Source organism: Oncorhynchus nerka, linkage group LG22 (assembly GCF_034236695.1).
Source record: "Oncorhynchus nerka isolate Pitt River linkage group LG22, Oner_Uvic_2.0, whole genome shotgun sequence".
Lineage (NCBI taxonomy): Eukaryota > Metazoa > Chordata > Actinopteri > Salmoniformes > Salmonidae > Oncorhynchus > Oncorhynchus nerka.
In genome coordinates this window covers 74,676,204-74,700,282 of record NC_088417.1, presented here as the reverse complement: position 1 = coordinate 74,700,282, position 24,079 = coordinate 74,676,204, and the positions used below count along the sequence as shown (strand labels likewise).

The window sequence follows — 24,079 nt, the reverse complement described above, 5'->3', positions numbered from 1 at the left end:
CCCGTTTCGCCAGCACCTGTGAGGAGCGAGGCCCAGCCATCCCTGAGCTGCAGGTACAGTAGACTGCCCACTCACCAGCCAGTAATAAACATAATATATATGGTAATATACAGTATTAAGTCCCAGTGGTACTCACTCAGCTTTCAATTACAACCTATACTCTACTCGGAATATCATGTTATGATGACTTCCAGGTGTAAGTGAAAAATGGTTGTTTTTATTCCAATTCCTAGAATTTTTCTTTAGTAGGATATTGAAATGTATTTTTTTTGCGTTCTTCCCGCATCATGTCAAATTTTCAGCAGGCTCATATTGTACCTGTGAATCATCTTAGAATCTCACACTAATCAGTTTCCGGGGCGCTTTATTCACAGAGCTGCCATCTGCTTGCTATTTTCTCCCCCGAACCCCCTGATATTCCTACCTCTTTGGAACTGTGTTTTGCAGTGTGTAGATGACTAGACGTCCTAGTTTGTTGTGGAAGATAATGAAACTGATAGTGATTTTAATGAGGACCCAGTTCAGAATGATTGAATCTGTGAGCAGTGAAGGGTGGGAGTGGGGGTTAGATCATCAGCAGTAATTAAAATGTCCTCCTGTACGTTGCTAATGATATAGGATATATAGTTGCTATTTTGTATTCCAGGGGCATAGTGTTACAAAGAATTTTCAAAGTTAAAAAAAGTGTCAAGTATCGTTATTTTTGATTTGCTTTCAAGAAATATACAGTACGTGCAAGTATATCTTGGAGCGAGTACAAACACTGAGTGATCAAAAATTCTTGTAAAAAGTTGTAAAAGTTTTCTATATGTACAGTCGGTATCCTTGGGGCTTTTGAAGCCTTTCCAACTCCTAGTTACCAATAGCATGTAATAACAGCAGGTGAAATGCTTTCTCCTCCTTCTCAGGCTGTCCAAGAGGAGATCACCATCCCTGGCAGTTTCTTAAAGCTCAGCTACCTGAGCACCCGCTCCCCTGGCTACAAGTCTCTGTTACGCATCATCTTAACCCACTCCATCATCCCCACTGGCCTCGTTAAGGTGCACGTATCCTCCGCCATCGAGGGACGCCTCTTCCAGAAGTGGTTCCCTGCTGCCCCCAACCTGGTCTATGTCCTGGCCTGGAACAAGACTGATGTCTATGGGCAGAAAGTGTTGGGCCTGGCCCAAGCTTTGGGTAAGACAGTATGGAGCACTTGAATCATATACATTCAGATTCCCTATATGGCAAATACAATGTGCTGTATTTCACTCCTTTGACAATTTACACCCAAGGGATGAAAGCAAGTAAGCATTCTCCATTGGGTAACTACGAGAGACAATCTGTAGCTAATGGAAGATAAAAATCTATAAAGACAGTATAATGTTCAACAGTGTAACAGAAGAACAGCATGTTACTTTTGTTATACTTTATCTTTAGATAATACAATCACACAGAGCTCTAAAGTGGTTGTCAGTGTGTTAATGGTCAGTAGTATGAAAGCCTGAGAGATTTATGAAGGGCCACATATAAGCTCTATATCAGTGGTTGATTTAATGTGCCGTCTGCCTATTGGGAGCACCAGCTCTTAATGGAGAGAGTGTTACAAATCTAAATGGAATAGAAAGCAGGAGAGACCCAGCTAGCACATTTGGTTCCTTGGAAGTTGTGGGAACGTATGTTTTTGGTAGCCCATTGGTTCTGGGAAGGTTCCTGACCGGTAAATCTGAAAGTAGTTTAAATGTTCTGAAAACGGGAAGTGAACATTTCAACTGTTCTGGGAACTAAAATGTTTAGTTGTAAAGGAGGTTTTGAGAACGTTTTACTATGGCTCCCTGAAATGTTTCCTGGTAGGTTTTATTACTGTTTTGAGATCGGAAATTATAGGTTATTTTGAGGTTTTTGAATTACTTACTTGAGGAAACCTGCCGAAAACGTTATGCTGTAGTACTGAAATTCCCACACGAGAACATTGTTTCATGAAATTTCTCTGAACTACTTGAGAACATTCCCAATGTCAAACCAGTTGGAGAACGTTCATAGAACATTACTAAAAAATGTAATTAAATGTAACCATGTTTAGACTTTTACGAAATGTTCTGTTAAAGTAATGAAATACCAAGAAAATAACTTTATTCTGTCAAGTTCCTTAAATGGGCTGAGAATGTTCCCAAGCCAAGCAACTATCCTGCTCCATTCCCAGAATATTGTAGGAAGGTTGTATGCAAAATAACCATAAGATGTTCACCAAGCTCTAAGAAACATATGGTTCTCAGAATGTCATGTGCTAGCTGGGCACTCTTATCTCCTTCACACTATGAGGATTTGTCTCTTGATTGCTCCATGTATTACTATCAGATAGCAGAGTGTTTCTTGATTGCCTGGCTGGTGTGCATGCGTTGGAATCCTTTCTCACTGAATGCACAAAATAATTTGTGTGTATTCAGCTCCTTGATGGTGGATATGATGCACTGTGGTTAATAGTCTGTGATATAAATAGGAAGTCCTGGAGATGTTACGGACCGAACACATGACACAATTAGGAACAACATCCAAACTAAATTCAAATTCAAAACACACATTTTGTTATAGGGCAAACATATTTTCATCCACACGAAACCAGAGGAAGAGATAAGGAAATGAGACAGGCTCTAATTTATTCATTTATCTTTATGTACCAGTGGGAATTGAGCTCTCTCTCTCTCATGCTTTCTCTCCCTCCTTCCTCCTCACCATCTCTCTCTCCATTGCCGATAGTAACAGGCTGATCTATCATGGTGAGACAGGCAGGAGCCTGTAGCTACTCTGTGTAACTGACTATATCCTGCTTGTTGTGTGTGTGTGTGTTTGCGTGTGCTTCCTTCGCATGTGTTTGTGTGGGTGAGAGAGGAAGAGAGAGAGACAGCAAGACAGAGTGACAAAAATTGTGTGAGCATGTACACATACTGGGTGGATGCAGCAGAGCATGATGGTATCAGTGATGCATTAAAAAGGCTCCGGAGACTCGCAGATTGTTAGCACACATCCAGGCTCCGCTATAACCACCGTGCTGCATCGTTCCAGCCTCTGCCTTGACCACAGCAACTCCAGATTCAAGCAATTGTACACTGTGCAGGAGCTAGCCGCACCATCACAAAAGCATTAGGGGTTGTTGTGTTCCAGGAATGTCTCTTTGTAAATGCAATAATAACAGCATAATGAATGCATTTGCGGCGTCACATTAACGGCCTAGTGGTCTATTGTGTTCCAGTCTCTGTAGGCTATGAGTATGAGTCATGTGCTGACTACATTGTGTGGGAGAGAAGGATGGCTCAGCTGCAGGGCTTTGAGATGATTGCCTCCAACCTAGGGGGCTGGTCCCTGGACAAGCACCACATCCTTAACCTCCAAAGCGGTGAGGGCTCTTTCTGTTTCTCTGTATCACAATTCCATTCAACAGTACTTTACCCTAAGCCTACCTGACCTGACACTATTTCATACCTGGTTATCCAGTAGCAATATTGTGAAGACATTCTTGCCAAACTATCATTTTTTTAAACTTCCATTTCAAATGACTTGATATAGACTAGTCATTCCTCTGGATTGGATTATAATTACTAGTTGTCCTTAAACTCCAGGTGTCCTACACAAAGGGAATGGAGAGAACATTTTCATCTCCCAGCAACCTCCAGTCATCCACACAGTGATGGGGACGGGGAACGTGCGCGCCATCCCCTGCCCCAACTGTAATGGGCCTGCCCTGGGCAGCAAGCTCTACGCTCCTGTCGCTATCACTTGTGGCTCCGACGGCAGCATCTACATTGGTGACTTCAACTTCATCAGAAGGATTCTACCCAACGGATTTGCTATTAGCATTCTAGAACTGAGGTGACACTTTAAGACTAACAGTTAAAGCAGCAATATGTAACTTTTTGGGCGACCCAACTAAATGCACATGGAAATAAATCAAATCAAATGTTATTTGTCACATACACATGGTTAGCAGATGTTAATGCGAGTGTAGCGAAATCCTTGTGCTTCTAGTTCCGACAATGCAGTAATAACCAACGAGTAATCTAGCTAACAATTCCAAAACTACTGTCTTATACACACAAGTGTAAAGGGATAAAGAATATGTACATAAAGATAAATGAATGAGTGATGGTACAGAGCGGCACAGGCAAGATGCAGTAGATGGTATCGAGTACAGTATATACATATGAGATGTGTATGTAAACAAAGTGGCATAGTTTAAAGTGGCTAGTGATACATGTATTACATAAAGATGCAGTAGATGATATAGAGTACAGTATATACGTATACATATGAGATAAATAATGTAGGGTATGTAAACATTATATTAAGTAGCATTGTTTAAAGTGGCTAGTGATATATTTTACATCAATTCCCATCAATTCCCATTAATAAAGTGGCTGGAGTTGAGTCAGTGTGTTGGCAGCAGCCACTCAATGTTAGTGGTGGCTGTTTAACAGTCTGATGGCCTTGAGATAGAAGCTGTTTTTCAGTCTCTCGGTCCCAGCTTTGATGCACCTGTACTGACCTCGCCTTCTGGATGATAGCGGGGTGAACAGGCAGTGGCTCGGGTGGTTGTTGTCCTTGATGATCTTTATGGCCTTCCTGTGACATCGGGTGGTGTAGGTGTCCTGGAGGGCAGGTAGTTTGCCCCCGGTGATGTGTTGTGCAGACCTCACTACCCTCTGGAGAGCCTTACGGTTGTGGGCGGAGCAGTTGCCGTGCCAGGCGGTGATACAGCCCGATAGGATGCTCTCGATTGTGCATCTGTAGAAGTTTGTGAGTGCTTTTGGTGACAAGCCAAATTTCTTCAGCCTCCTGAGGTTGAAGAGGCGCTGCTGCGCCTTCTTCACGATGCTGTCTGTGTGGGTGGACCAATTCAGTTTGTCTGTGATGTGTACGCCGAGGAACTTAAAACTTACTACCCTCTCCACTACTGTTCCATCGATGTGGATAGGGGGGTGTTCCCTCTGCTGTTTCCTGAAGTCCACAAATATGTGTTATAGATATGCCATTCTCATTGAAAGCAAGTCTAAGAAGTGATAGATCTGTTCTATGTGCGCTATTTCTATTTTTCCTGTTCTTAAGTTTAGTTTTTGCGCCTTTTACTTTCTGTTTTGTACACCAGGTCTAAAAGGTTGAAAATACAATATTTTTGGTTATGGAAAATTTATTTCACAGTGGTTTAGATGATAAAATTATTCACTGCACTATACTTGCTTGTTTTGTCACATGAACTGAAATTAGGCAAACTATTAGAATTTTAGCAACCGGGAAATGCAAAGCAATTTCTCCATAGTGCATCTTTAAATATGTTTTTCAGTGTTTTTACGTTTTTATGTATTTGTACATTATCACAAGCACTATTTGAGGTTGAAGCATTTGACATATACAGTATAATAAAAGTTGTTGTAGTGCTAGTTGCCCAAATATTTTGCTGTTGTTGTTATGACTGTTCAATTTTCAAGATCAAATGGAAAAAGATGAGAAAATAAGTAATTTATTGTGCATACAGTATACGAACAAACTGAACAGAAAAGTTTCATTGAAATGCTTTCATAAGTGTAATCATGGATCGAAGAAGAGACATTTCTCCAAGGATAAGAACTAATACTGTCTTTCTATCTCTTTAATACAACGCTGCTAGGAATCGAGATATCAGGCACAGGTACGTTTTCAATACCATATTCATTCATAATGTATTTTCCTCAAAACTGTTTTTATGACACTGCTGCATGAAGAGAGCGGTGCTTCAGTTGCAAACCGCCAGCCTCCCTTTCATGGATGAAAGAAGACGTTCTCATTTGGTTACAGAATACAGGATTAGAAGCGAGGAGAGTCAGTCAATATGGAAGTGTATTGACCTGGATTTAAAAGTAGCAGGGATCAGAAATGGAGAGAAATACTTTGGAGAAAAATACAAACGAGGCGAGGTCTTTAAAGGGTGCCTCTTATCATAGACAAGCCCCAGCCTTTCATGTGTGTTTAGATGGGAGAGCGCCCCGCTGAAGGCCAGTGTAACACTGTTGTGTTGGGATAGGCTTCTCATACTCTCTCCCCCGAACGAACAGGCTCTCATCTCTCCCAGAGATATGATTCATCTTTTCAAGCAGCTGTCATGTTCGCAATTGATTCTTTCTCAATCAAAGCCTGTAAAAAAAAATCACTGAACTAGCTGGGCTTTTTTCTTCACTGCTTGCTTGTATGGGATGGCACATTCAGCTAAAGCCTGAGATGAGTAATGTTCCTCTCCGAATCAGCATCTATAATCATAGCTTAATATTTACAGAGAGTTCACAAGGAAGCACGCCATCACACATAGCTCTTACACTCTGTCAGGGCTCATATTACACAGGCACTTAGGTTGCCTCCATCATTTTTGTCAGGATTTCAGTCCCCTTTCAGTTGCAGTGAATCAACTGTAAAGGTGATACAGCTGTCAGAATTAGCGCTGTAAGGCTTTTAATAATAACTTCTGATGAAAAGATGGAGTCTGTCTGTGGTTGGCAGATGTTTGTTTCACGTCAGCGAGATGTTAATGTCGGAGCTGATGACGTGGTTCCTCTTGAGCAACCATTTAATATGAAAGACTGTCAGAGGCAACTGAATTGGTGTTTAGTGATAAAAGCCAGCTCTTTGAAGATGGCTCAGTATTGTATATGTGTATTTCATACAAACAGTACATTGTTCATGTTTTTGGTACTTTAGACCTAAGAGACTGGGTAACATTTTGCTCACAAGTCTGTTCTTTTCAGCACCAGCCCAGCCCATAAGTACTACCTGGCCATGGACCCAGTAAGGGAGCTTCTTTACCTGTCTGACACCAGCAGCAGGAGGGTCTACAGACTCAGGACCCTCACAGAGCCGAAGGACCTGGCCAAGAACATGGAGGTGGTGGCAGGGACGGGGGACCAGTGCACCCCCTTCGACCAGGGCCACTGTGGAGACAGGGGCAAAGCCACCGAGGCCTCCCTCAACAACCCCAGAGGTACAGCATCATCATTACCTTAATATAGCAATTAGTCTATAATCCTAAAAAAAAATCGGGGCTACCTTATTGTTTTCAATTTGAAATTTTGCTGAATCTATTGTATTTTGTGAAGTGTGAGATTTAAAAGGACACAGCTATTTACAGTGCTTTTAGAAAGTATTCACACCCCTTGACTTTTTCCACATTTTGTTGTATTACAGACTTTGTGTCACTGGCCTACACACAGTACCCCATAATGTAAAAGTTGAATTATATATTTTTTATTTTTTACAAATTATTACAAATGAAAAGCTGAAATGTCTTCAGTCAATAAGTATTCAACCTCTTTATTGCATGGACTCACTCTGTGTGCAATAATAGTGTTTAACATGATTTTTGAATGAGTACCTCATCTCTGTACCCTACACATAAAATGATTTCTAAGGTCCCTCAGTCGAGCAGTGAATTTCAAACAGATTCAACCACAAAGACCAGGTAGGTTTTCCAATGCCTCAGAAAGAATGGCACCTATTGGTAGATAGGTAAATGTTTTTTAAAAAGCAGACATTGAACATCCCTTAGTAAAAGATGCCGGCGTCCTTCCTAACTCGTCCTTCCTAACTCATTTGACGGAGATGAAGGAAACCGCTCAGAGATTGCACCATGAGGCCAATGGTGACTTTAAAACAGGTAGAGTTTAATGACTGTGATAGGAGAAAACTTAGGATGTATTAACAACATTGTAGTTTCTCCACAGTACTAACCTAAATGACAGTGACAAGAAGGAAGCCTGTACCAGAATCCAAATATTCCAAAACATGCATCCTGTTTGCAATGAGGCAGTAAAGTAAAACTGCGAAGAAATGTGGCAAAGAAATTAACTTTATTTCCTGAATACAAAGCATTATGCTTAGGGAAAATCCAACAAAACACATCACCGAGTACCATTATTCATATTTACAAGCATGGTGGTGGCTGCATCATGTTATGGGTATACTGGTCATCGGCAAAGACTAGGGAGTTTTTGAAGGATAAAAAGAAATGGAATAGAGCTAAGGACAGGCAAAATCCTAGAGGAAAACCTGATTCAGTCTGCTTTCCAACAGACACTTGGAGTCAAGTTCACCTTTCAACAGGACAATAATCTAAAACACAAGGCCAAATATACACGTAGAATGTTCCTGAGTGGCCTAGTTACAGTTTGGCCTTAAATCGGCATTAAAATCTGTGGCAAGACTTTAACATAGCTGTCTAGCAATGATCTACAACCAACTTGACAGAGCTTTAAGAATTTAAAAAAGAACAATGTCCTAATATTGTACAATCCAGGTGTACAAAGCTCTTAGAGACTTACCCAGAAAGACTCACAGCTGTAATCACTGCCGAAGGTGATTCTAATATGATTGGACTCAGGGGGGTGACTTACTTACGTAAATGAAATATTTCTCTATTTCTTTTTCAATAAATTTGCTAACATTTCTAAAAACATGTTTTCACTTTCTCATTAAGGGGAATTGTGTATATGAGCGAGATACACTTTTTTATATCCATTTTGAATTCAGGCTGTAAAATGTGGAATAAGTCTAGGGCTATGAATACTTTTTGAAGGCACTGTATATGCATTCAGCAACCAGCCCTTTTCTGAACCTGAGAAGTATTATGATTCAGGGTCTGAATATTGACAGATATTAGCAGAGGTTCAATGTGCTTCTGTCTTGTCAATGGAAAGTCCTTGAAATTGGTTTGTCCACCAATGATGATCCCATTCATTTTCTGTTCTCAAACAGCGGCGGCTTTGAAGTTCAAACAGAGTGTCTCTCCTTTTTGTCGGGGTTGAAATTCTTGTCTGCAGTCTCCTCTCTACAGTGAACATGTGTAAGAGCCAAATTAGAGCAATGTGGGCACATCATTTAGACTGGCTTCAGCCCGGGCATGATTTTTTGGCTCCAGTGATGAGACGCTATTAATTCCAGCTATGTGCCCGCCCCTCCCCTCTCCCCCTCCCTTTCCCCCTCAGCCTTATCGTCTGGGCTGGGTGGAGCTTAGTTAGACCACACAGTACAGTATGGCAGCAATGGAAATGAATTTTGCTGCTCCTCCAATACACAATACCAGGGATCCCAGGCCCCGTAGGCACCAAAGTAATGCCCTTATCACAGGGGTGGGCAACATACGGCCCCACGGACCAAATTGAATGTGCTTGCGGTATGTATCCGGGGGAGGTTTGAGTAAAAAAATCTACAATTATAATAATAATAAAATAAATGGGGGGGGGGTATTATTTTGGGTAAAAAAACACTCCAGGCCATTCTTGAACATCTAAAAATAGATTTTAAAAAGTATGTAGAAATTATAATGGACCTCTACATTTGCAAATAACTGCCCTTTTTCTAGCCCACAAATTGCTTTTGACGAACAAATTGTTCCCCCAAAAAATCTTTGTGGCCCTTTGCTGAATTTTAAAATCCCGATGTGGCCCTTGAGACAAATGTATTGCCCACTCCTACATTATCAGGTGATAACACACAGTCCCTGCATCACACACAGTCCCAATAACTGACTCACCCCTGGTTTGTTCAATGTCATTTCAGCGAGCCATGACACCCAACATCTCAGATTGTTCTTGAATCATTTATGTAGTTAGAACCGGCCACATTATTTTGTTGAAATATATCTCTGAGAAATTAAGGTAATTGATTTTTACCCAAATTGGCCATTTTAATATATAGGGCGGCAGGGTAGCCTAGTGGTTAGAGCGTTGGACTAGTAACTGGAAGGTTGCAAGTTCAAACCCCCGAGCTGACAAGGTACAAATCTGTCGTTCTGCCCCTGAACAGGCAGTTAATAACCCACTGTTCCTAGGCTGTCATTGAAAATAATAATTTGTTCTTAACTGACTTGCCTGGTTAAGTAAAAGTTTAAAAATATATATATATAAATATTCAATAAAAATAGTACCTAATATCTGATTTGGACAAAGCTTTTTTCTAATAATGAGTAAGACACGAGGAATGGGATGGCAAGATGGCGGACTGAACACAGCAATGTAGATCACCTCAAGATAAAAATGTAATATTCAAAATCGGTAAGTTAGACCTAATATTAGTACTTCACAATCTGGTGGGTAATAACCTTCAATCTGGATAACAAAACAAATTATAAGACTAGAGAAAATTATTGACAAATATTACAAAAACAGCAACACCCAAACATGACGGAGAATAAGACTAAATCCAACTCAAAAGTGTACACCGCTTCGGACAGAGAGGACAGAGGTATGAACGCCCAATCTTTGCCAAATTTGCTTTCTTTAAAGATAAAATATTGGTTAAAAGCCTGGGTAAAAGACTTGTTGGCATGAAAATAGGCATAAATGACCAGTTCCCGAAGGAAATTGCAGAACGGCGCAAAGTTCTGTATCCAATTTTCAAGGAAAATAGATTGAAAGGGAAACGCGTAGCTCTCGTAGTCAATAAAATGTATATTGATAACCAATTGACACAAAGACTACTCCATGGCTATTCTAAAAATGAAGCACACAATACTAGCTTTGGTATGGATTGTAATAATACAACAAAACATATAGCTTTTCTATCTATCTTCAAATATAACTAATTGGAACACAAAAGCACTAATTCAACAGGGTGGAGATAAAAACACAGCAGACAGAAGGCACAGTATGTGGGTATGTGTGGAGGTATTGAGATGGATGGTGTGTGTTTTTTGGTGTTTAGGAAAGTGTGGCATTAAATGAGTGAGAAAGGAAATGGTTGCATATCCCAGAACCAATGTATGTCTGTGAACAGGTGTCGTGAGAGAGTTTTCAATTCTGTGCAGATGAGGGATATACATTTTATAATGAATTATACATCTTATTTATTATCCTATCATGGTGGAACAGCATTTAAAAATAAATTATACACCTAATTTATTTATTGTCCTATCATGGGGAACTACATTTTTAAAATAAATTCTACACATAACTTATTTATGGTCCTACACTACCGTACAAAAGCTTGGGGCCACTTAGAAATGTCCTTGTTTTTGAAAGAAAAGCATTTTATTTGTCCATTAAAATAACATCAAATTGATCAGAAATACAGTGTAGACATTGTTAATGTTGGAAATGACTATTGTAGCTGGCAGTTTTTTTAATGGAATATCTACATAGGCGTACAGAGGCCCATTATCAGCAACCATCACTCCTGTGTTCCAATGGCACGTTGTGTTAGCTAATCCAGGTTATCATTTTAAAAGGCTAATTGATCATTAGAAAACCCTTTTGCAATTATGTTAGCACAGCTGAAAACTGTTATCCTGATTAAAGAAGCAATAAAACGGGCCTTCTTTAGACTAGATGAGTCTCTGGAGCATCAGCATCTGTGGGTTTGATTACAGGCTCAGAATGGCCAGAAACAAAGGACTTTCTTCTGAAACTCATCAGTCTATTCTTGTTCTGAGAAATGAAGGCTATTCCATGCGAGAAATTGCCCAGAAACCAAAGATCTTGTACAACGCTGTGTACTACTCCCTTCACAGAACAGCGCAAAATGGCTCTAACCAAAATAGAAAGAGGAGTGGGAGGCCCCAGTGCACAACTGAGCAAGAGGACAAGTACATTAGAGTGTCTAGTTTGAGAAACAAACACCTCACAAGTCCTCAACTGGCAGCTTCATTAAATAGTATCCGCAAAACACCAGTCTCAACGTCAACAGTGAAGAGGCGACCCCGGGATGCTGACCTTCTAGGCAGAGTTGCAAAGAAAAAGCCATATCTCAGACTGGCCAATAAAAGGTAAAGATTAAGATGGGCAAAAGAACAGACACTTGACAGAGGAACTGTCAACTGCATCCTGGAGTTTCCTCTTCACTGTTGAACACTGTTGTTCAGAGGAGCTAGCCAACAACACAGCTAACTAAATCACTTCAAACTGAAGATGGAAAGACTGCAAACTAGCTGCACTTTGTTTTGTTTGACCTTTTTTCAATTGATATTTCTTTGTATGTATCCATAAAAATAATGCCAGCTGATTCATCATTTCGGAGAGACTATCAATGCACAAGGCGAGACCCAGATGGTTGGAGTCTTACAATGTTTATTAATCCAAAAAGGGGTAGGCAAGAGAACAGGCAAAAGGTTGTGTACAGGCAAAAGGTCAAAACCAGTTCAGAATCCAATAGGTACCGAAGGGCAGGCAGATTCAAGGTCAGAGCAGGCAGGATGATCAGGAAGGCATGAAAGTAGGCAGGGGTCAGAACCGGGAAGACTAGCAAATGAGAATAGAAAAGGAGTACGGGGAAAAACACACTGGTTGACTTGACTAAACATACAAGATGAACTGGCACAGAGAGACAGGAAACACAGGGATAATACACTGAGGAAAATAAGCGACACCTGGAGGGGGTGGAGGCAATGACAGGGACAGATGAAACAGATCAGGGCGCGACAGAGACAGAGAGCAAGGTTTTTCAAATATCCGCTGTTGAAAACTAAATGTTAGTCTAAAAGAAATGTGAGACAATGTGTAGCTGCTTTTTATAGTGGAGATCAAGTTTATAAATTGCTTGGCTGGGCTGATGAGACAGTGGATTGCGCAGTCAGGTGGAACAGAATAAATATGCATTTTAACATCAAATATTTAGCTGGAATGCAGTTTTAACCAATCCGCATTCAAGATTAGACCCACCTGTTGTACAGAACCAGTCAAAAGTTTGGACACACCTACTCATACCTGGGTTTTTCTTTATTTTTACTATTTTCTACATTGTAGGATAATAGTGAAGACATCAACACTATGAAATAACACATATGGAATCATATAGTAACCAAAACAAGTGTTAAACAAATCAAAATATATTTTATATTTGAGATTTTTCAAAGTAGCCACCCTTTGCCTTGATGACAGCTTTGCACACGCTTGGCATTTTCTCAACCAGCTTCATGAGGTAGTCACCTGGAATGCTTTCCCAACAGTCTTGAAGGAGTTCCCACATATGCTGAGCACTTGCTGGCTGCTTTTCCTTCACTCTACGGTCCAACTCATCCCAAACCATCTCAATTGGGTTGTGGTCGGGTGATTATGGAGGCCAGGTAATCTGAATATAAAATATAAAACACTTTTTTGGTTACTACTTGACTCCATATGTGTTTTTTCATAGTTCTGATGTTTTCACTATTATTCTACAACCCTTGAATGAGTAGGTGTTTCCAAACTTTTGACTGGTACTGTATAATTAAGTGATAATGCCTGAGAAGCCAGCGTTTGGAGGATATATTGGCACTGGTGTTGTTATGCCCGGGACGTATTTGAGGGCCGGCAAACCATGCTAATTGTTCCTCCAAACACAGGCTTTTATACAGTGGGCTGCCAACATATTCAAGTAATGATTGGCATATTTTCATTTAAAAGATTATTTTGATTAATTTATTCATACTATTTCATCCTTCCACAAGATATAGTCCCAACACAAATCTAGGGTTGCTACCCGAGCTGGCTGGTTGTTCGCTCTAACGCGACCCAGTCGTTCAGTCTTGTTGTTCTGTATCTATGGGTGCGACCCAGTTGCTTGTTCAAAATGTTCCTTTGCCAAACTGGCTGGCAACATTCTTATCCCTCGCTTGCTAGCTAGCCAAATACGGCTAATTTACAGTCACATCAAAAGGTGCAGCCAGAATAACAGCAAAGTAGCTGCATTTGCATTTGTTTAAGCTGTTTTCTAGTGACATTTATTTGGATACATCCTTAACAATGAGCTAATGAGGCGCGATTTCACCTGGCATAGAAAATGTGCTCACTCATCAGGACACTGTTGTTCAGAGGAACTAGCTAACAAGACCGCTAACACAATCACTTCAAACTGAAGCTGGACAGACTCAAAATTATCTGCACTTCATTTCATTTGACCTTTTTTCAATTCACATTTCTTTGTATATATCCATAAAAATGCCAGCTGATTCATGATTTAGACTGGCTGAGAAATGCCTGTCTGTCTCGTCATGACACGTTCATTACTATGGGACAGCAGGAGATCAAATTTGAATATTGAAACAATGTTGCAAATGTCGGAGAGACAGACAGCAAGGTTTATACAAATCTCCACTGTTGAAAACTAAATCTTAGTCTAAAGAAATGTGAGATAATCTCTTGATGCTTTTTATAGTGGAGATCAAGTTTATAGATTGCAGTTAGAAGGAACAGAGTAGTTCAGGGGCAGAATGACAGATTTGTACCTTGTCAGCTTGGGGATTTGAACTTGCAACCTTTTGGTTACTAGTCCAACACTCTAACCACTAGGCTACCCTGCCGCCCCAGTTTTAACCAATCAGCATTCAGGATTAGACCCACCCGATTAGACCACCCGATTAGACCCACCTGTTCTGACCACTAGATGGTGCTGTTTTTTTTTGTGTGGTTTTTTTTGTTGTATTTTTTACGTAAAATGTATAGTTCACCCAAATTACAAAATTACATATTGGTTTCCTTAAGCAGTCTATGGACAACGTATGATGCCCATGCTTTGGTTTTGTTTACCTGGCCACTCTTTCAAATAGGGGTCGTTGTTCTTTAAAAAATAAACTTGGAACAGCACCATCTATTGGTCAGAACTTGGTAATATTAGGCTGTAGGATGGAACATAAATCAAACAATTTAAAACTCGTTCAGGATTGGTGGGTCCCCTGTGGGACGGTTGAGCTAACGTAGGTTAATGCGATTAGCATGAGGTCTGTTGAAGGACTTCCGGGTTGGAGCGAGCGGTCGCATCCGAGCGCTTCGGTCTGCAGGTAGTATAACTTTTCATTACATTTCATTACATTTCATTATAGTACAACGGTTTGATTTGTCTAATCTTAGCAATTTCTTCTTAGCTAGCTACATAGCCGTCTTTGTATCAAAGATAATTGCGTAATTATTGTATTTCGTCGTCCTAACGTAGTCTACACTGCTATCTGCCCAGCAGCTAGCCAGCTAGCCAGCTAGCAAACGTCCACCGTCTTCCGAATAGCAGCACTGTAAAAACTATTACACTCAACTGAACGACTTGATAAGTGTAGTGTTAGCTAGCTACATAGTTGTCTTTGCTGTCTTCGTATCCAAGATAATTGTGTAGTTTAGAGTGTGTAGTCTTAGAGTGATTATCTTAATTTACCGAGGTTAGCTAGCCAGCTATTTGTCGTCCTCAACGTAGGAGACACTGCTAGCTAGCCAACAGCTAGCCAACGTCTACCGAATAGAACTTCCTCACTCAACAACCCGGTCGCATTCGCTCCACAGGTAGTATCACATTTTCATTTCATTACAGTACATCGGTTTGATTTGTTTGATCGTAGCTAGCTACATAGCTAGCTACATAGCCGTCTTTGTATCAAAGATAATTGTGTAGTCTAGAGCGATTTTCTAGGTTAGCTAGCCAGCTATTGTCGTTCTTTTAACGCAACGTAACGTAATCAACACTGCTAGCTAGCCAGCTAGCCCCCGAATAGCACCACTGTAGACACTATCACACTCAACGGAACGACTTGATTAGTGTAGTGCCAACAACGCAGCCACTGCCAGCTAGCCTACAAAGTCAACAACGCAGCCACTGCCAGCTAGCCTACGTCAGCAGTACTGTATCATTTTAATAATTTTAGTCAATAAGATTCTTGCTACGTAAGCTTAACTTTCTGAACATTCGAGACGTGTAGTCCACTTGTCATTCCAATCTCCTTTGCATTAGCGTAGCCTCTTCTGTAGCCTGTCAACTATGTGTCTGTCTATCCCTGTTCTCTCCTCTCTGCACAGACCATACAAACGCTCCACACCGCGTGGCCGCGGCCACCCTAATCTGGTGGTCCCAGCGCGCACGACCCACGTGGAGTTCCAGGTCTCCGGTAGCCTCTGGAACTGCCGATCTGCGGCCAACAAGGCAGAGTTCATCTCAGCCTATGCCTCCCTCCAGTCCCTCGACTTCTTGGCACTGACGGAAACATGGATCACCACAGATAACACTGCTACTCCTACTGCTCTCTCTTCGTCCGCCCACGTGTTCTCGCACACCCCGAGAGCTTCTGGTCAGCGGGGTGGTGGCACCGGGATCCTCATCTCTCCCAAGTGGTCATTCTCTCTTTCTCCCCTTACCCATCTGTCTATCGCCTCCTTTGAATTCCATGCTGTCACAGTTACCAGCCCTTTCAAGCTTAACATCCTTATCATTTATCGCCCTCCAGGTTCCCTCGGAGAGTTCATCAATGAGCTTGATGCCTTGATAAGCTCCTTTCCTGAGGACGGCTCACCTCTCACAGTTCTGGGCGACTTTAACCTCCCCACGTCTACCTTTGACTCATTCCTCTCTGCCTCCTTCTTTCCACTCCTCTCCTCTTTTGACCTCACCCTCTCACCTTCCCCCTACTCACAAGGCAGGCAATACGCTCGACCTCATCTTTACTAGATGCTGTTCTTCCACTAACCTCATTACAACTCCCCTCCAAGTCTCCGACCACTACCTTGTATCCTTTTCCCTCTCGCTCTCATCTAACACTTCCCACACTGCCCCTACTCGGATGGTATCGCGCCGTCCCAACCTTCGCTCTCTCTCCCCCGCTAATCTCTCCTCTTCCATCCTATCATCTCTTCCCTCTGCTCAAACCTTCTCCAACCTATCTCCTGATTCTGCCTCCTCAACCCTCCTCTCCTCCCTTTCTGCATCCTTTGACTCTCTATGTCCCCTATCCTCCAGGCCGGCTCGGTCCTCCCCTCCCGCTCCGTGGCTCGACGACTCATTGCGAGCTCACAGAACAGGGCTCCGGGCAGCCGAGCGGAAATGGAGGAAAACTCGCCTCCCTGCGGACCTGGCATCCTTTCACTCCCTCCTCTCTACATTTTCCTCTTCTGTCTCTGCTGCTAAAGCCACTTTCTACCACTCTAAATTCCAAGCATCTGCCTCTAACCCTAGGAAGCTCTTTGCCACCTTCTCCTCCCTCCTGAATCCTCCTCCCCCCTCCTCCCTCTCTGCAGGTGACTTCGTCAACCATTTTGAAAAGAAGGTCGACGACATCCGATCCTCGTTTGCTAAGTCAAACGACACCGCTGGTTCTGCTCACACTGCCCTACCCTGTGCTCTGACCTCTTTCTCCCTCTCTCTCCAGATGAAATCTCGCGTCTTGTGACGGCCGGCCGCCCAACAACCTGCCCGCTTGACCCTATCCCCTCCTCTCTTCTCCAGACCATTTCCGGAGACCTTCTCCCTTACCTCACCTCGCTCATCAACTCATCCCTGACCGCTGGCTACGTCCCTTCCGTCTTCAAGAGAGCGAGAGTTGCACCCCTTCTGAAAAAACCTACACTCGATCCCTCCGATGTCAACAACTACAGACCAGTATCCCTTCTTTCTTTTCTCTCCAAAACTCTTGAACGTGCCGTCCTTGGCCAGCTCTCCCGCTATCTCTCTCAGAATGACCTTCTTGATCCAAATCAGTCAGGTTTCAAGACTAGTCATTCAACTGAGACTGCTCTTCTCTGTATCACGGAGGCGCTCCGCACTGCTAAAGCTAACTCTCTCTCCTCTGCTCTCATCCTTCTAGACCTATCGGCTGCCTTCGATACTGTGAACCATCAGATCCTCCTCTCCACCCTCTCCGAGTTGGGCATCTCCGGCGCGGCCCACGCTTGGATTGCGTCCCTACCTGACAGGTCGCTCCTACCAGGTGGCGTGGCGAGAATCTGTCTCCTCACCACGCGCTCTCACCACTGGCGTCCCCCAGGGTTCTGTTCTAGGCCCTCTCCTATTCTCGCTATACACCAAGTCACTTGGCTCTGTCATAACCTCACATGGTCTCTCCTATCATTGCTATGCAGACGACACACAATTAATCTTCTCCTTTCCCCCTTCTGATGACCAGGTGGCGAATCGCATCTCTGCATGTCTGGCAGACATATCAGTGTGGATGACGGATCACCACCTCAAGCTGAACCTCGGCAAGACGGAGCTGCTCTTCCTCCCGGGGAAGGACTGCCCGTTCCATGATCTCGCCATCACGGTTGACAACTCCATTGTGTCCTCCTCCCAGAGCGCTAAGAACCTTGGCGTGATCCTGGACAACACCCTGTCGTTCTCAACTAACATCAAGGCGGTGGCCCGTTCCTGTAGGTTCATGCTCTACAACATCCGCAGAGTACGACCCTGCCTCACACAGGAAGCGGCGCAGGTCCTAATCCAGGCACTTGTCATCTCCTGTCTGGATTACTGCAACTCGCTGTTGGCTGGGCTCCCTGCCTGTGCCATTAAACCCCTACAACTCATCCAGAACGCCGCAGCCCGTCTGGTGTTCAACCTTCCCAAGTTCTCTCACGTCACCCCGCTCCTCCGCTCTCTCCACTGGCTTCCAGTTGAAGCTCGCATCCGCTACAAGACCATGGTGCTTGCCTACGGAGCTGTGAGGGGAACGGCACCTCAGTACCTCCAGGCTCTGATCAGGCCCTACACCCAAACAAGGGCACTGCGTTCATCTACCTCTGGCCTGCTCGCCTCCCTACCACTGAGGAAGTACAGTTCCCGCGCAGCCCAGTCAAAACTGTTCGCTGCTCTGGCCCCCCAATGGTGGAACAAACTCCCTCACGACGCCAGGACAGCGGAGTCAATCACCACCTTCCGGAGACACCTGAAACCCCACCTCTTTCAGGAATACCTAGGATAGGATAAAGTAATCCTTCTCACCCCCCTTACTAGATTTAGATGCACTATTGTAAAGTGGCTGTTCCACTGGATGTCTTAAGGTGAACGCACCAATTTGTAAGTCGCTCTGGATAAGAGCGTCTGCTAAATGACTTAAATGTAAAATGTAAATGTTGTAAGTAACAAGAAAACTTCCCAGGACATAGACATATCTGATATTGGCAGAAAGCTTAAATTCTTGTTAATATAACTGCACTGTCCAATTTACAGTAGCTATCACAGTGAAATAATACCATGCTATTGTTTGAGGAGAGTGCACCGTTCTGAACATGAGAAGTTATTAATAAACAAATTAGGCACATTTGGGTAGTCTTGATACAAAATTTAGAACAGAAATGCAATGGTTTATTGGATAAGTCTGAAACTTTGCTCATAACCTGATGCCATCTAGTGGCCAAAATCTAAATTGCACCTGGGCTTGAATAATACGTTATGGCCTTTCTCTTGCATTTCAAAGATGATGGTAAAAAAATATATGTAATAAATGGTTGTTTTTTTCTTTGTATTATCTTTGACCAGATCTAATGTGTTATATTCTCCAACATCCCTCTCACATTTCCACAAACTTCAAAGTGTTTTCCTTCAAATGGTACCAAGAATATGCATATCCTTGCTTCAGGCGGTTATATTTGGGTATGTCATTTCAGGCGAAAATTGAAAAAATATGGCCGATCCTACCAAATGACAAATATCTCTGAAAGGGGGGGGGGTCAACAAATTCACTGGGAGTACTTTACATAGGATAAAGAAACAATACTCTGAGCCGCAGCTAAACAACAGAAACAATTTCAGACCAATCTGAGATGGTGGGTGTTGAAATCCTCTTTCTTGTGCTTTTGAAGGGGGAATGACCCCCCTTCAACGTACAGGCCTTTACAGGACTGTTTCAACAACATGTGACACGGTCCCCGGTCCCATGCAGACAGTTTATTATTTTTTTGTGTGTGTTTTGTTGTCACATGGGAGTAAATGATGACAGCCAAATCAAAATAAAGATGTTACTGTAAAACCATGACGAGTGATGAAACTGTTCCTAAATCAGGGCACCCAGGCTGGGTGGGAGCAGAATAGTGTATTGCTAACAGGATTTAAGTGTGTCATGGCTTACAGATCTGCAACGGTAGGTGAGAGGAAGAGAGGCTGCGGTACTCCACGGCGAGGCATTAACCTTCAGGAATAATGGGTATTACTGGCTGTCACAGATACAGATGCAGTCATTCTGAAGCAGCTGCAGTCCATACATGCACTACTGTTTGGGCCTTCATTGATATTGATGTTGTATTGACACTCTCCTCAGTCCCACGGTTTTTGCAGTGTCCCCAGAAGCACATAAAACATTAGAACTATTAATTATAATAGCTCCCTGAACCATGAAACCACAACATCAGTTCATCACTGTCAGCTCAGCCAGCCTTGGATTCATCCTCATTTTGTGCATCCTGCTGAATTACGTTGTGTTGCATAAATAGGACACTAAGAGAAAGGGCTTTGGATTATGCGTTTTTATTCCAACTATACTCTTAACTCGTCTGGCTATACTATTAACAGGCAGTATTACATTTAGTAAATTGTGTTATGTTGTTTTTTGGGGTTATACGATCATCTTCACTTCCCCAATGTGTCATAATCAAAGTAGTTTTGTTTTATGGATCATTCTTTGAGGACATATAAGGGTGTGATTAAATCAGTGAAAACTATTTGTACAGGCACGATCAAAATCAAGGAAACTGTCAGGTCAATTGCAATGTGCAAAAACAGGGGTAGTAATAACATCAGATTATTCTTTGTCTGAGAAAGAGGTGTTTTACTAACCATGCCACACACAGTAATGAGGCTGATGCAACAGATCAGACCTTTTAGCTTAAAATGTTGATTCAGTTTTATTTCTTCATATAAGCTCGACAAGAAGTTTCATGAGACAAATATCTGTTTGAAATTAAGAAAGAGGGGAGATCTAAAGATACATCCACTAACATGGGTTGCTAATATGACTAAGATTATGTCTTTGGCTGCTGGAAAATAAAATAATGTTGATTTGAAAAACCATAGAACACGAGAAAAATGATTTGTTCAATAGTGTGTCTATAAAATAATTTTCTCAACATTTCTATGGTTATATTTTTGGCTAGACTACTTTGAAACAAGGGAAGACATGTCTCATAAAATTACAATAAAGTTCATGGTTATATCATTTCAAACCGCCTCCGCTCAGATTTAAGTCAGGTGATGAGCGGTGTGCGGTACTGTCCTTCGCTCAGGTCTTTTGACCATTTGACCTGAATGAACCGTACCTCCAGTATGTCGACAGAATCAAGCCTTTATCCTTCATTATATTTGTCAAATATGACTGGTGTTTAGCCTATATTTATGTAATTAAAAGACTCATTAAAGCTTGGCTACATTTTCCTCTTCCTCATGTCAGCATCTGTTTGGACATGAGGCTGTAGGCCAATATGCATATCACATACGCTTTGACATGTAGGCTTTTTTATTTAGGTACTTGAGAAATAGATTTAAATATTATTCCAATGTTGGCCTCTCTGATCAAAATCTGATCTGAGTAATTGTTTGATATTGTGATATTTGTGTGATTTATTCTTCTTGTCCGACAAATATTTTGACTTGTCCCGGACAAGAGGACAAGCGTTAATGTGGAGACCTGGGTTTATTTTAATATAGTCATGTGAGGCTGATGAATGGCTCAGACATGATGAGATGACACTCCAGATGGGGATGGATTAGTTGGTCTGTCGCTCATAACAACAGCGAAATTGAGATCAATCCATTCCCCCTGGTGAATAGATTCCCATGTTGTTACGGTAACTGCAAATACTACATTGTTCCACCTGCAAGCGACTGTGTACTGTACAAGCTAATGTTCCACTTGGCCTGAATAGAAATACGTTGCATTAATGTGTGGATTTTGTGATTAGTAATTTGTATGCTTTTGGTGATGATGGTTGGCAGGATTGTTGTGACTAGATGTTGTTAGATCTGGCATACAGAGGAAAGGTGCTGTCTATTTGCAGTTTGATATAATAAACACACTTTGCCAGAGCACCTCACACAGTAATGATGTATTATTATTCTTTAGAACAATGCTTTAAAATAACCCTGACCTTTAGCCCAGCACTTGTGAAGGGTTATTTTTTTTTTAGCTCCTTAAGACAGCCTGAGGGAGAAGCTAGATTATGAAAGATGACATTGGCACACTTTTTGCTAAATCAAGCAGTGAATCAATTAGGTGTGTTGGCGGGTCTTTAGTTGATGCTCTGTCATTGTCACACAGATTGTGAGTCTTCCTTCATCAGCTTGTCAGCCTTTCTGATTGACAGGAGAGGGTGCGAATAATGTAGGCAGATGCCTTTAATTTAATTTTTGAATGGTAAAGAGGCCTTGCATTGCCAAGTTAATGTAACACACAAAGACGTTTTCTAATTAGTATATGGGTTCATGTTATTTTCTTATGCATGTATTAGTAATATGCATGGCCTGCTGGTCTTGTGTATATCATATGTTTTTGCTATTGGTTGAAGTAAGGAGATTGGAATATGTGCAAGGCCAAAACTTTCTTCAGGGTTTTAAAACATTGTGATCGTGAAGCAACTTTTATGAGTTGATGTTTCCAAAGGAACCAGACTGAGCCTAGGTGTAAAAGTAGAGGGATTAAACAAAGTGGATGGCAAGCGGTACCGGAGCGCCAAGTCTAGGTCCAAAAAGCTTGTTAACAGCTTCTACCTCCAAGCCATAAGACTCCCGAACAGCTAATCAAATGGCTACCCAGACTATTTGCATTGCCGTCACCCCCCCCCCCCCCTCTTTTACGCTGCTACTACTCTGTTTATTATCTATGCATAGTCATGCTAACTCTACCTACCCTGTACATATTGCCTCAAATACCTCGACCAACCTGTGCCCCCGCACATTGACTCTGTACTTGCTCCTGAGTGGCGCTGCATCTCAGTGCTAGAGGCGCCACTCAAATCCAGTTGGCCCAGCGTCGTCCGGGTTTGGCAGGTGTAGGCCATCATTGTAAATAAGAATTTGTTCTTAACTGACTTGTCTATATGAATAAAGGTTAAATACAAATTATTTAAATAATAATATAGCCTCGCTACTGTTATTTTACTACTGCTCTTGAATTATTTTTATGTGTATTTTTTACTTAACACTTATTTTTCTTAAAACTGCATGTTGGTTAAGTAAGCATTTCCCTGTTGTATTTGGTGCAATTTGATTTGATTTGAAAAAGCTATTCTAACCAAGAGAACATCTGATATGCCATGAATAGCAACAGGTTAGGATATGTTATTGTAAACGTGGTAGTTGTCATTGTAAACATGGGAACACATATTCATTCCGTTGTTATATAACCAGGGAACTGTAAAGTTCTGAGGGTATTGATTGGTAGAACATATTAAAGTGTAAGCCAACAGACAGGAAACCAATAGACTGAACAAGGATGAGGTAGCGACTGACTGTCGTGGTTGGAACTTAAACATGGATAAGCAGTAATGTAGACTGGCTACTTCTTAAACCGAGTTCAAGTCTATCCATTAGTTAATGCATATCCAATGATCACTGGCGTAACACACACCCCTGCAAGGCAGGGAGGCCCACAGGCAGGAAATTATCTTTAAAAATGCAAAATTCACTCAGCCTCTACAAAATGTGTAGAATGACATGAGATGAACTATAAAATACACATTTTTCTCCCTGCCCTTTGGCAGTATGTGTAGCATTGCATGAAATGAGCTTTAAAACAGAAACAAAAGTTCTCAACATCATGGCAAAATGTGTAGAATAGCTTGATATTAGCTATAAAACTGCACATTTTTCTATTTGCCCCATGGTGAAATGTGTGGAATTGCTCAGACCTTGTGGGTGGGGGGGTTATGGCAAGAAACTGCAGTACGCCACTGCCAGTGATATCCTGTTGCTTGATGCATCTTAGCAAGAAGAGGGCAGAATAAGTGGATTTTTCCAACAATTGTATACTGAGTGACTAGGGCTCTTAAGGATGAACAAATGCTTTTAAAGAAAGATAAGGTCATTGGCAGACTGATTCAAATGTCTGATAACCTGACACCAGGTCCACATGCTTCATAATAGTCTACTCAGAAAAAAATGAGCTTTTAGAAAGTTTTGCCCCCCAAAAATTAAGTTGCACACTTCTAAAATATATTTTCAATCAATACACTCTTGACCTTAAAGCAGTCGATGGTCCTCACCCCACGGAAATCTGAGAGTTGTTCTTTTCTCACTCTAGATTCTTACCACAAAAATAGTGTAGCAGACAACAAAGTACTCAATACCATCATATCCAGAGATGTACTGTATATCGGATATAAATGCATTTAACTGACTGGAGGATTTCACTGTGTTAAAGATCATTGTTGAAATCCCT

At 41.9% G+C, this 24,079-nt stretch overlaps 1 protein-coding gene across 1 annotated transcript in view; it reads left to right on the top strand.

The window, feature by feature from the left end:
* Positions 1–887: 887 nt before the first annotated feature.
* LOC115105726 (teneurin-1-like) overlaps positions 888–24,079 on the top strand; it is a 57,932-nt gene continuing 34,740 nt past the window's right edge. The window contains exons 1-5 of the mRNA XM_065006823.1: positions 888–1,176; positions 3,230–3,373; positions 3,597–3,846; positions 5,639–5,659; positions 6,747–6,979. Of these exons, the coding sequence (XP_064862895.1) occupies positions 888–1,176; positions 3,230–3,373; positions 3,597–3,846; positions 5,639–5,659; positions 6,747–6,979 (937 nt within the window). The remainder of the gene's footprint in view (positions 1,177–3,229; positions 3,374–3,596; positions 3,847–5,638; positions 5,660–6,746; positions 6,980–24,079) is intronic.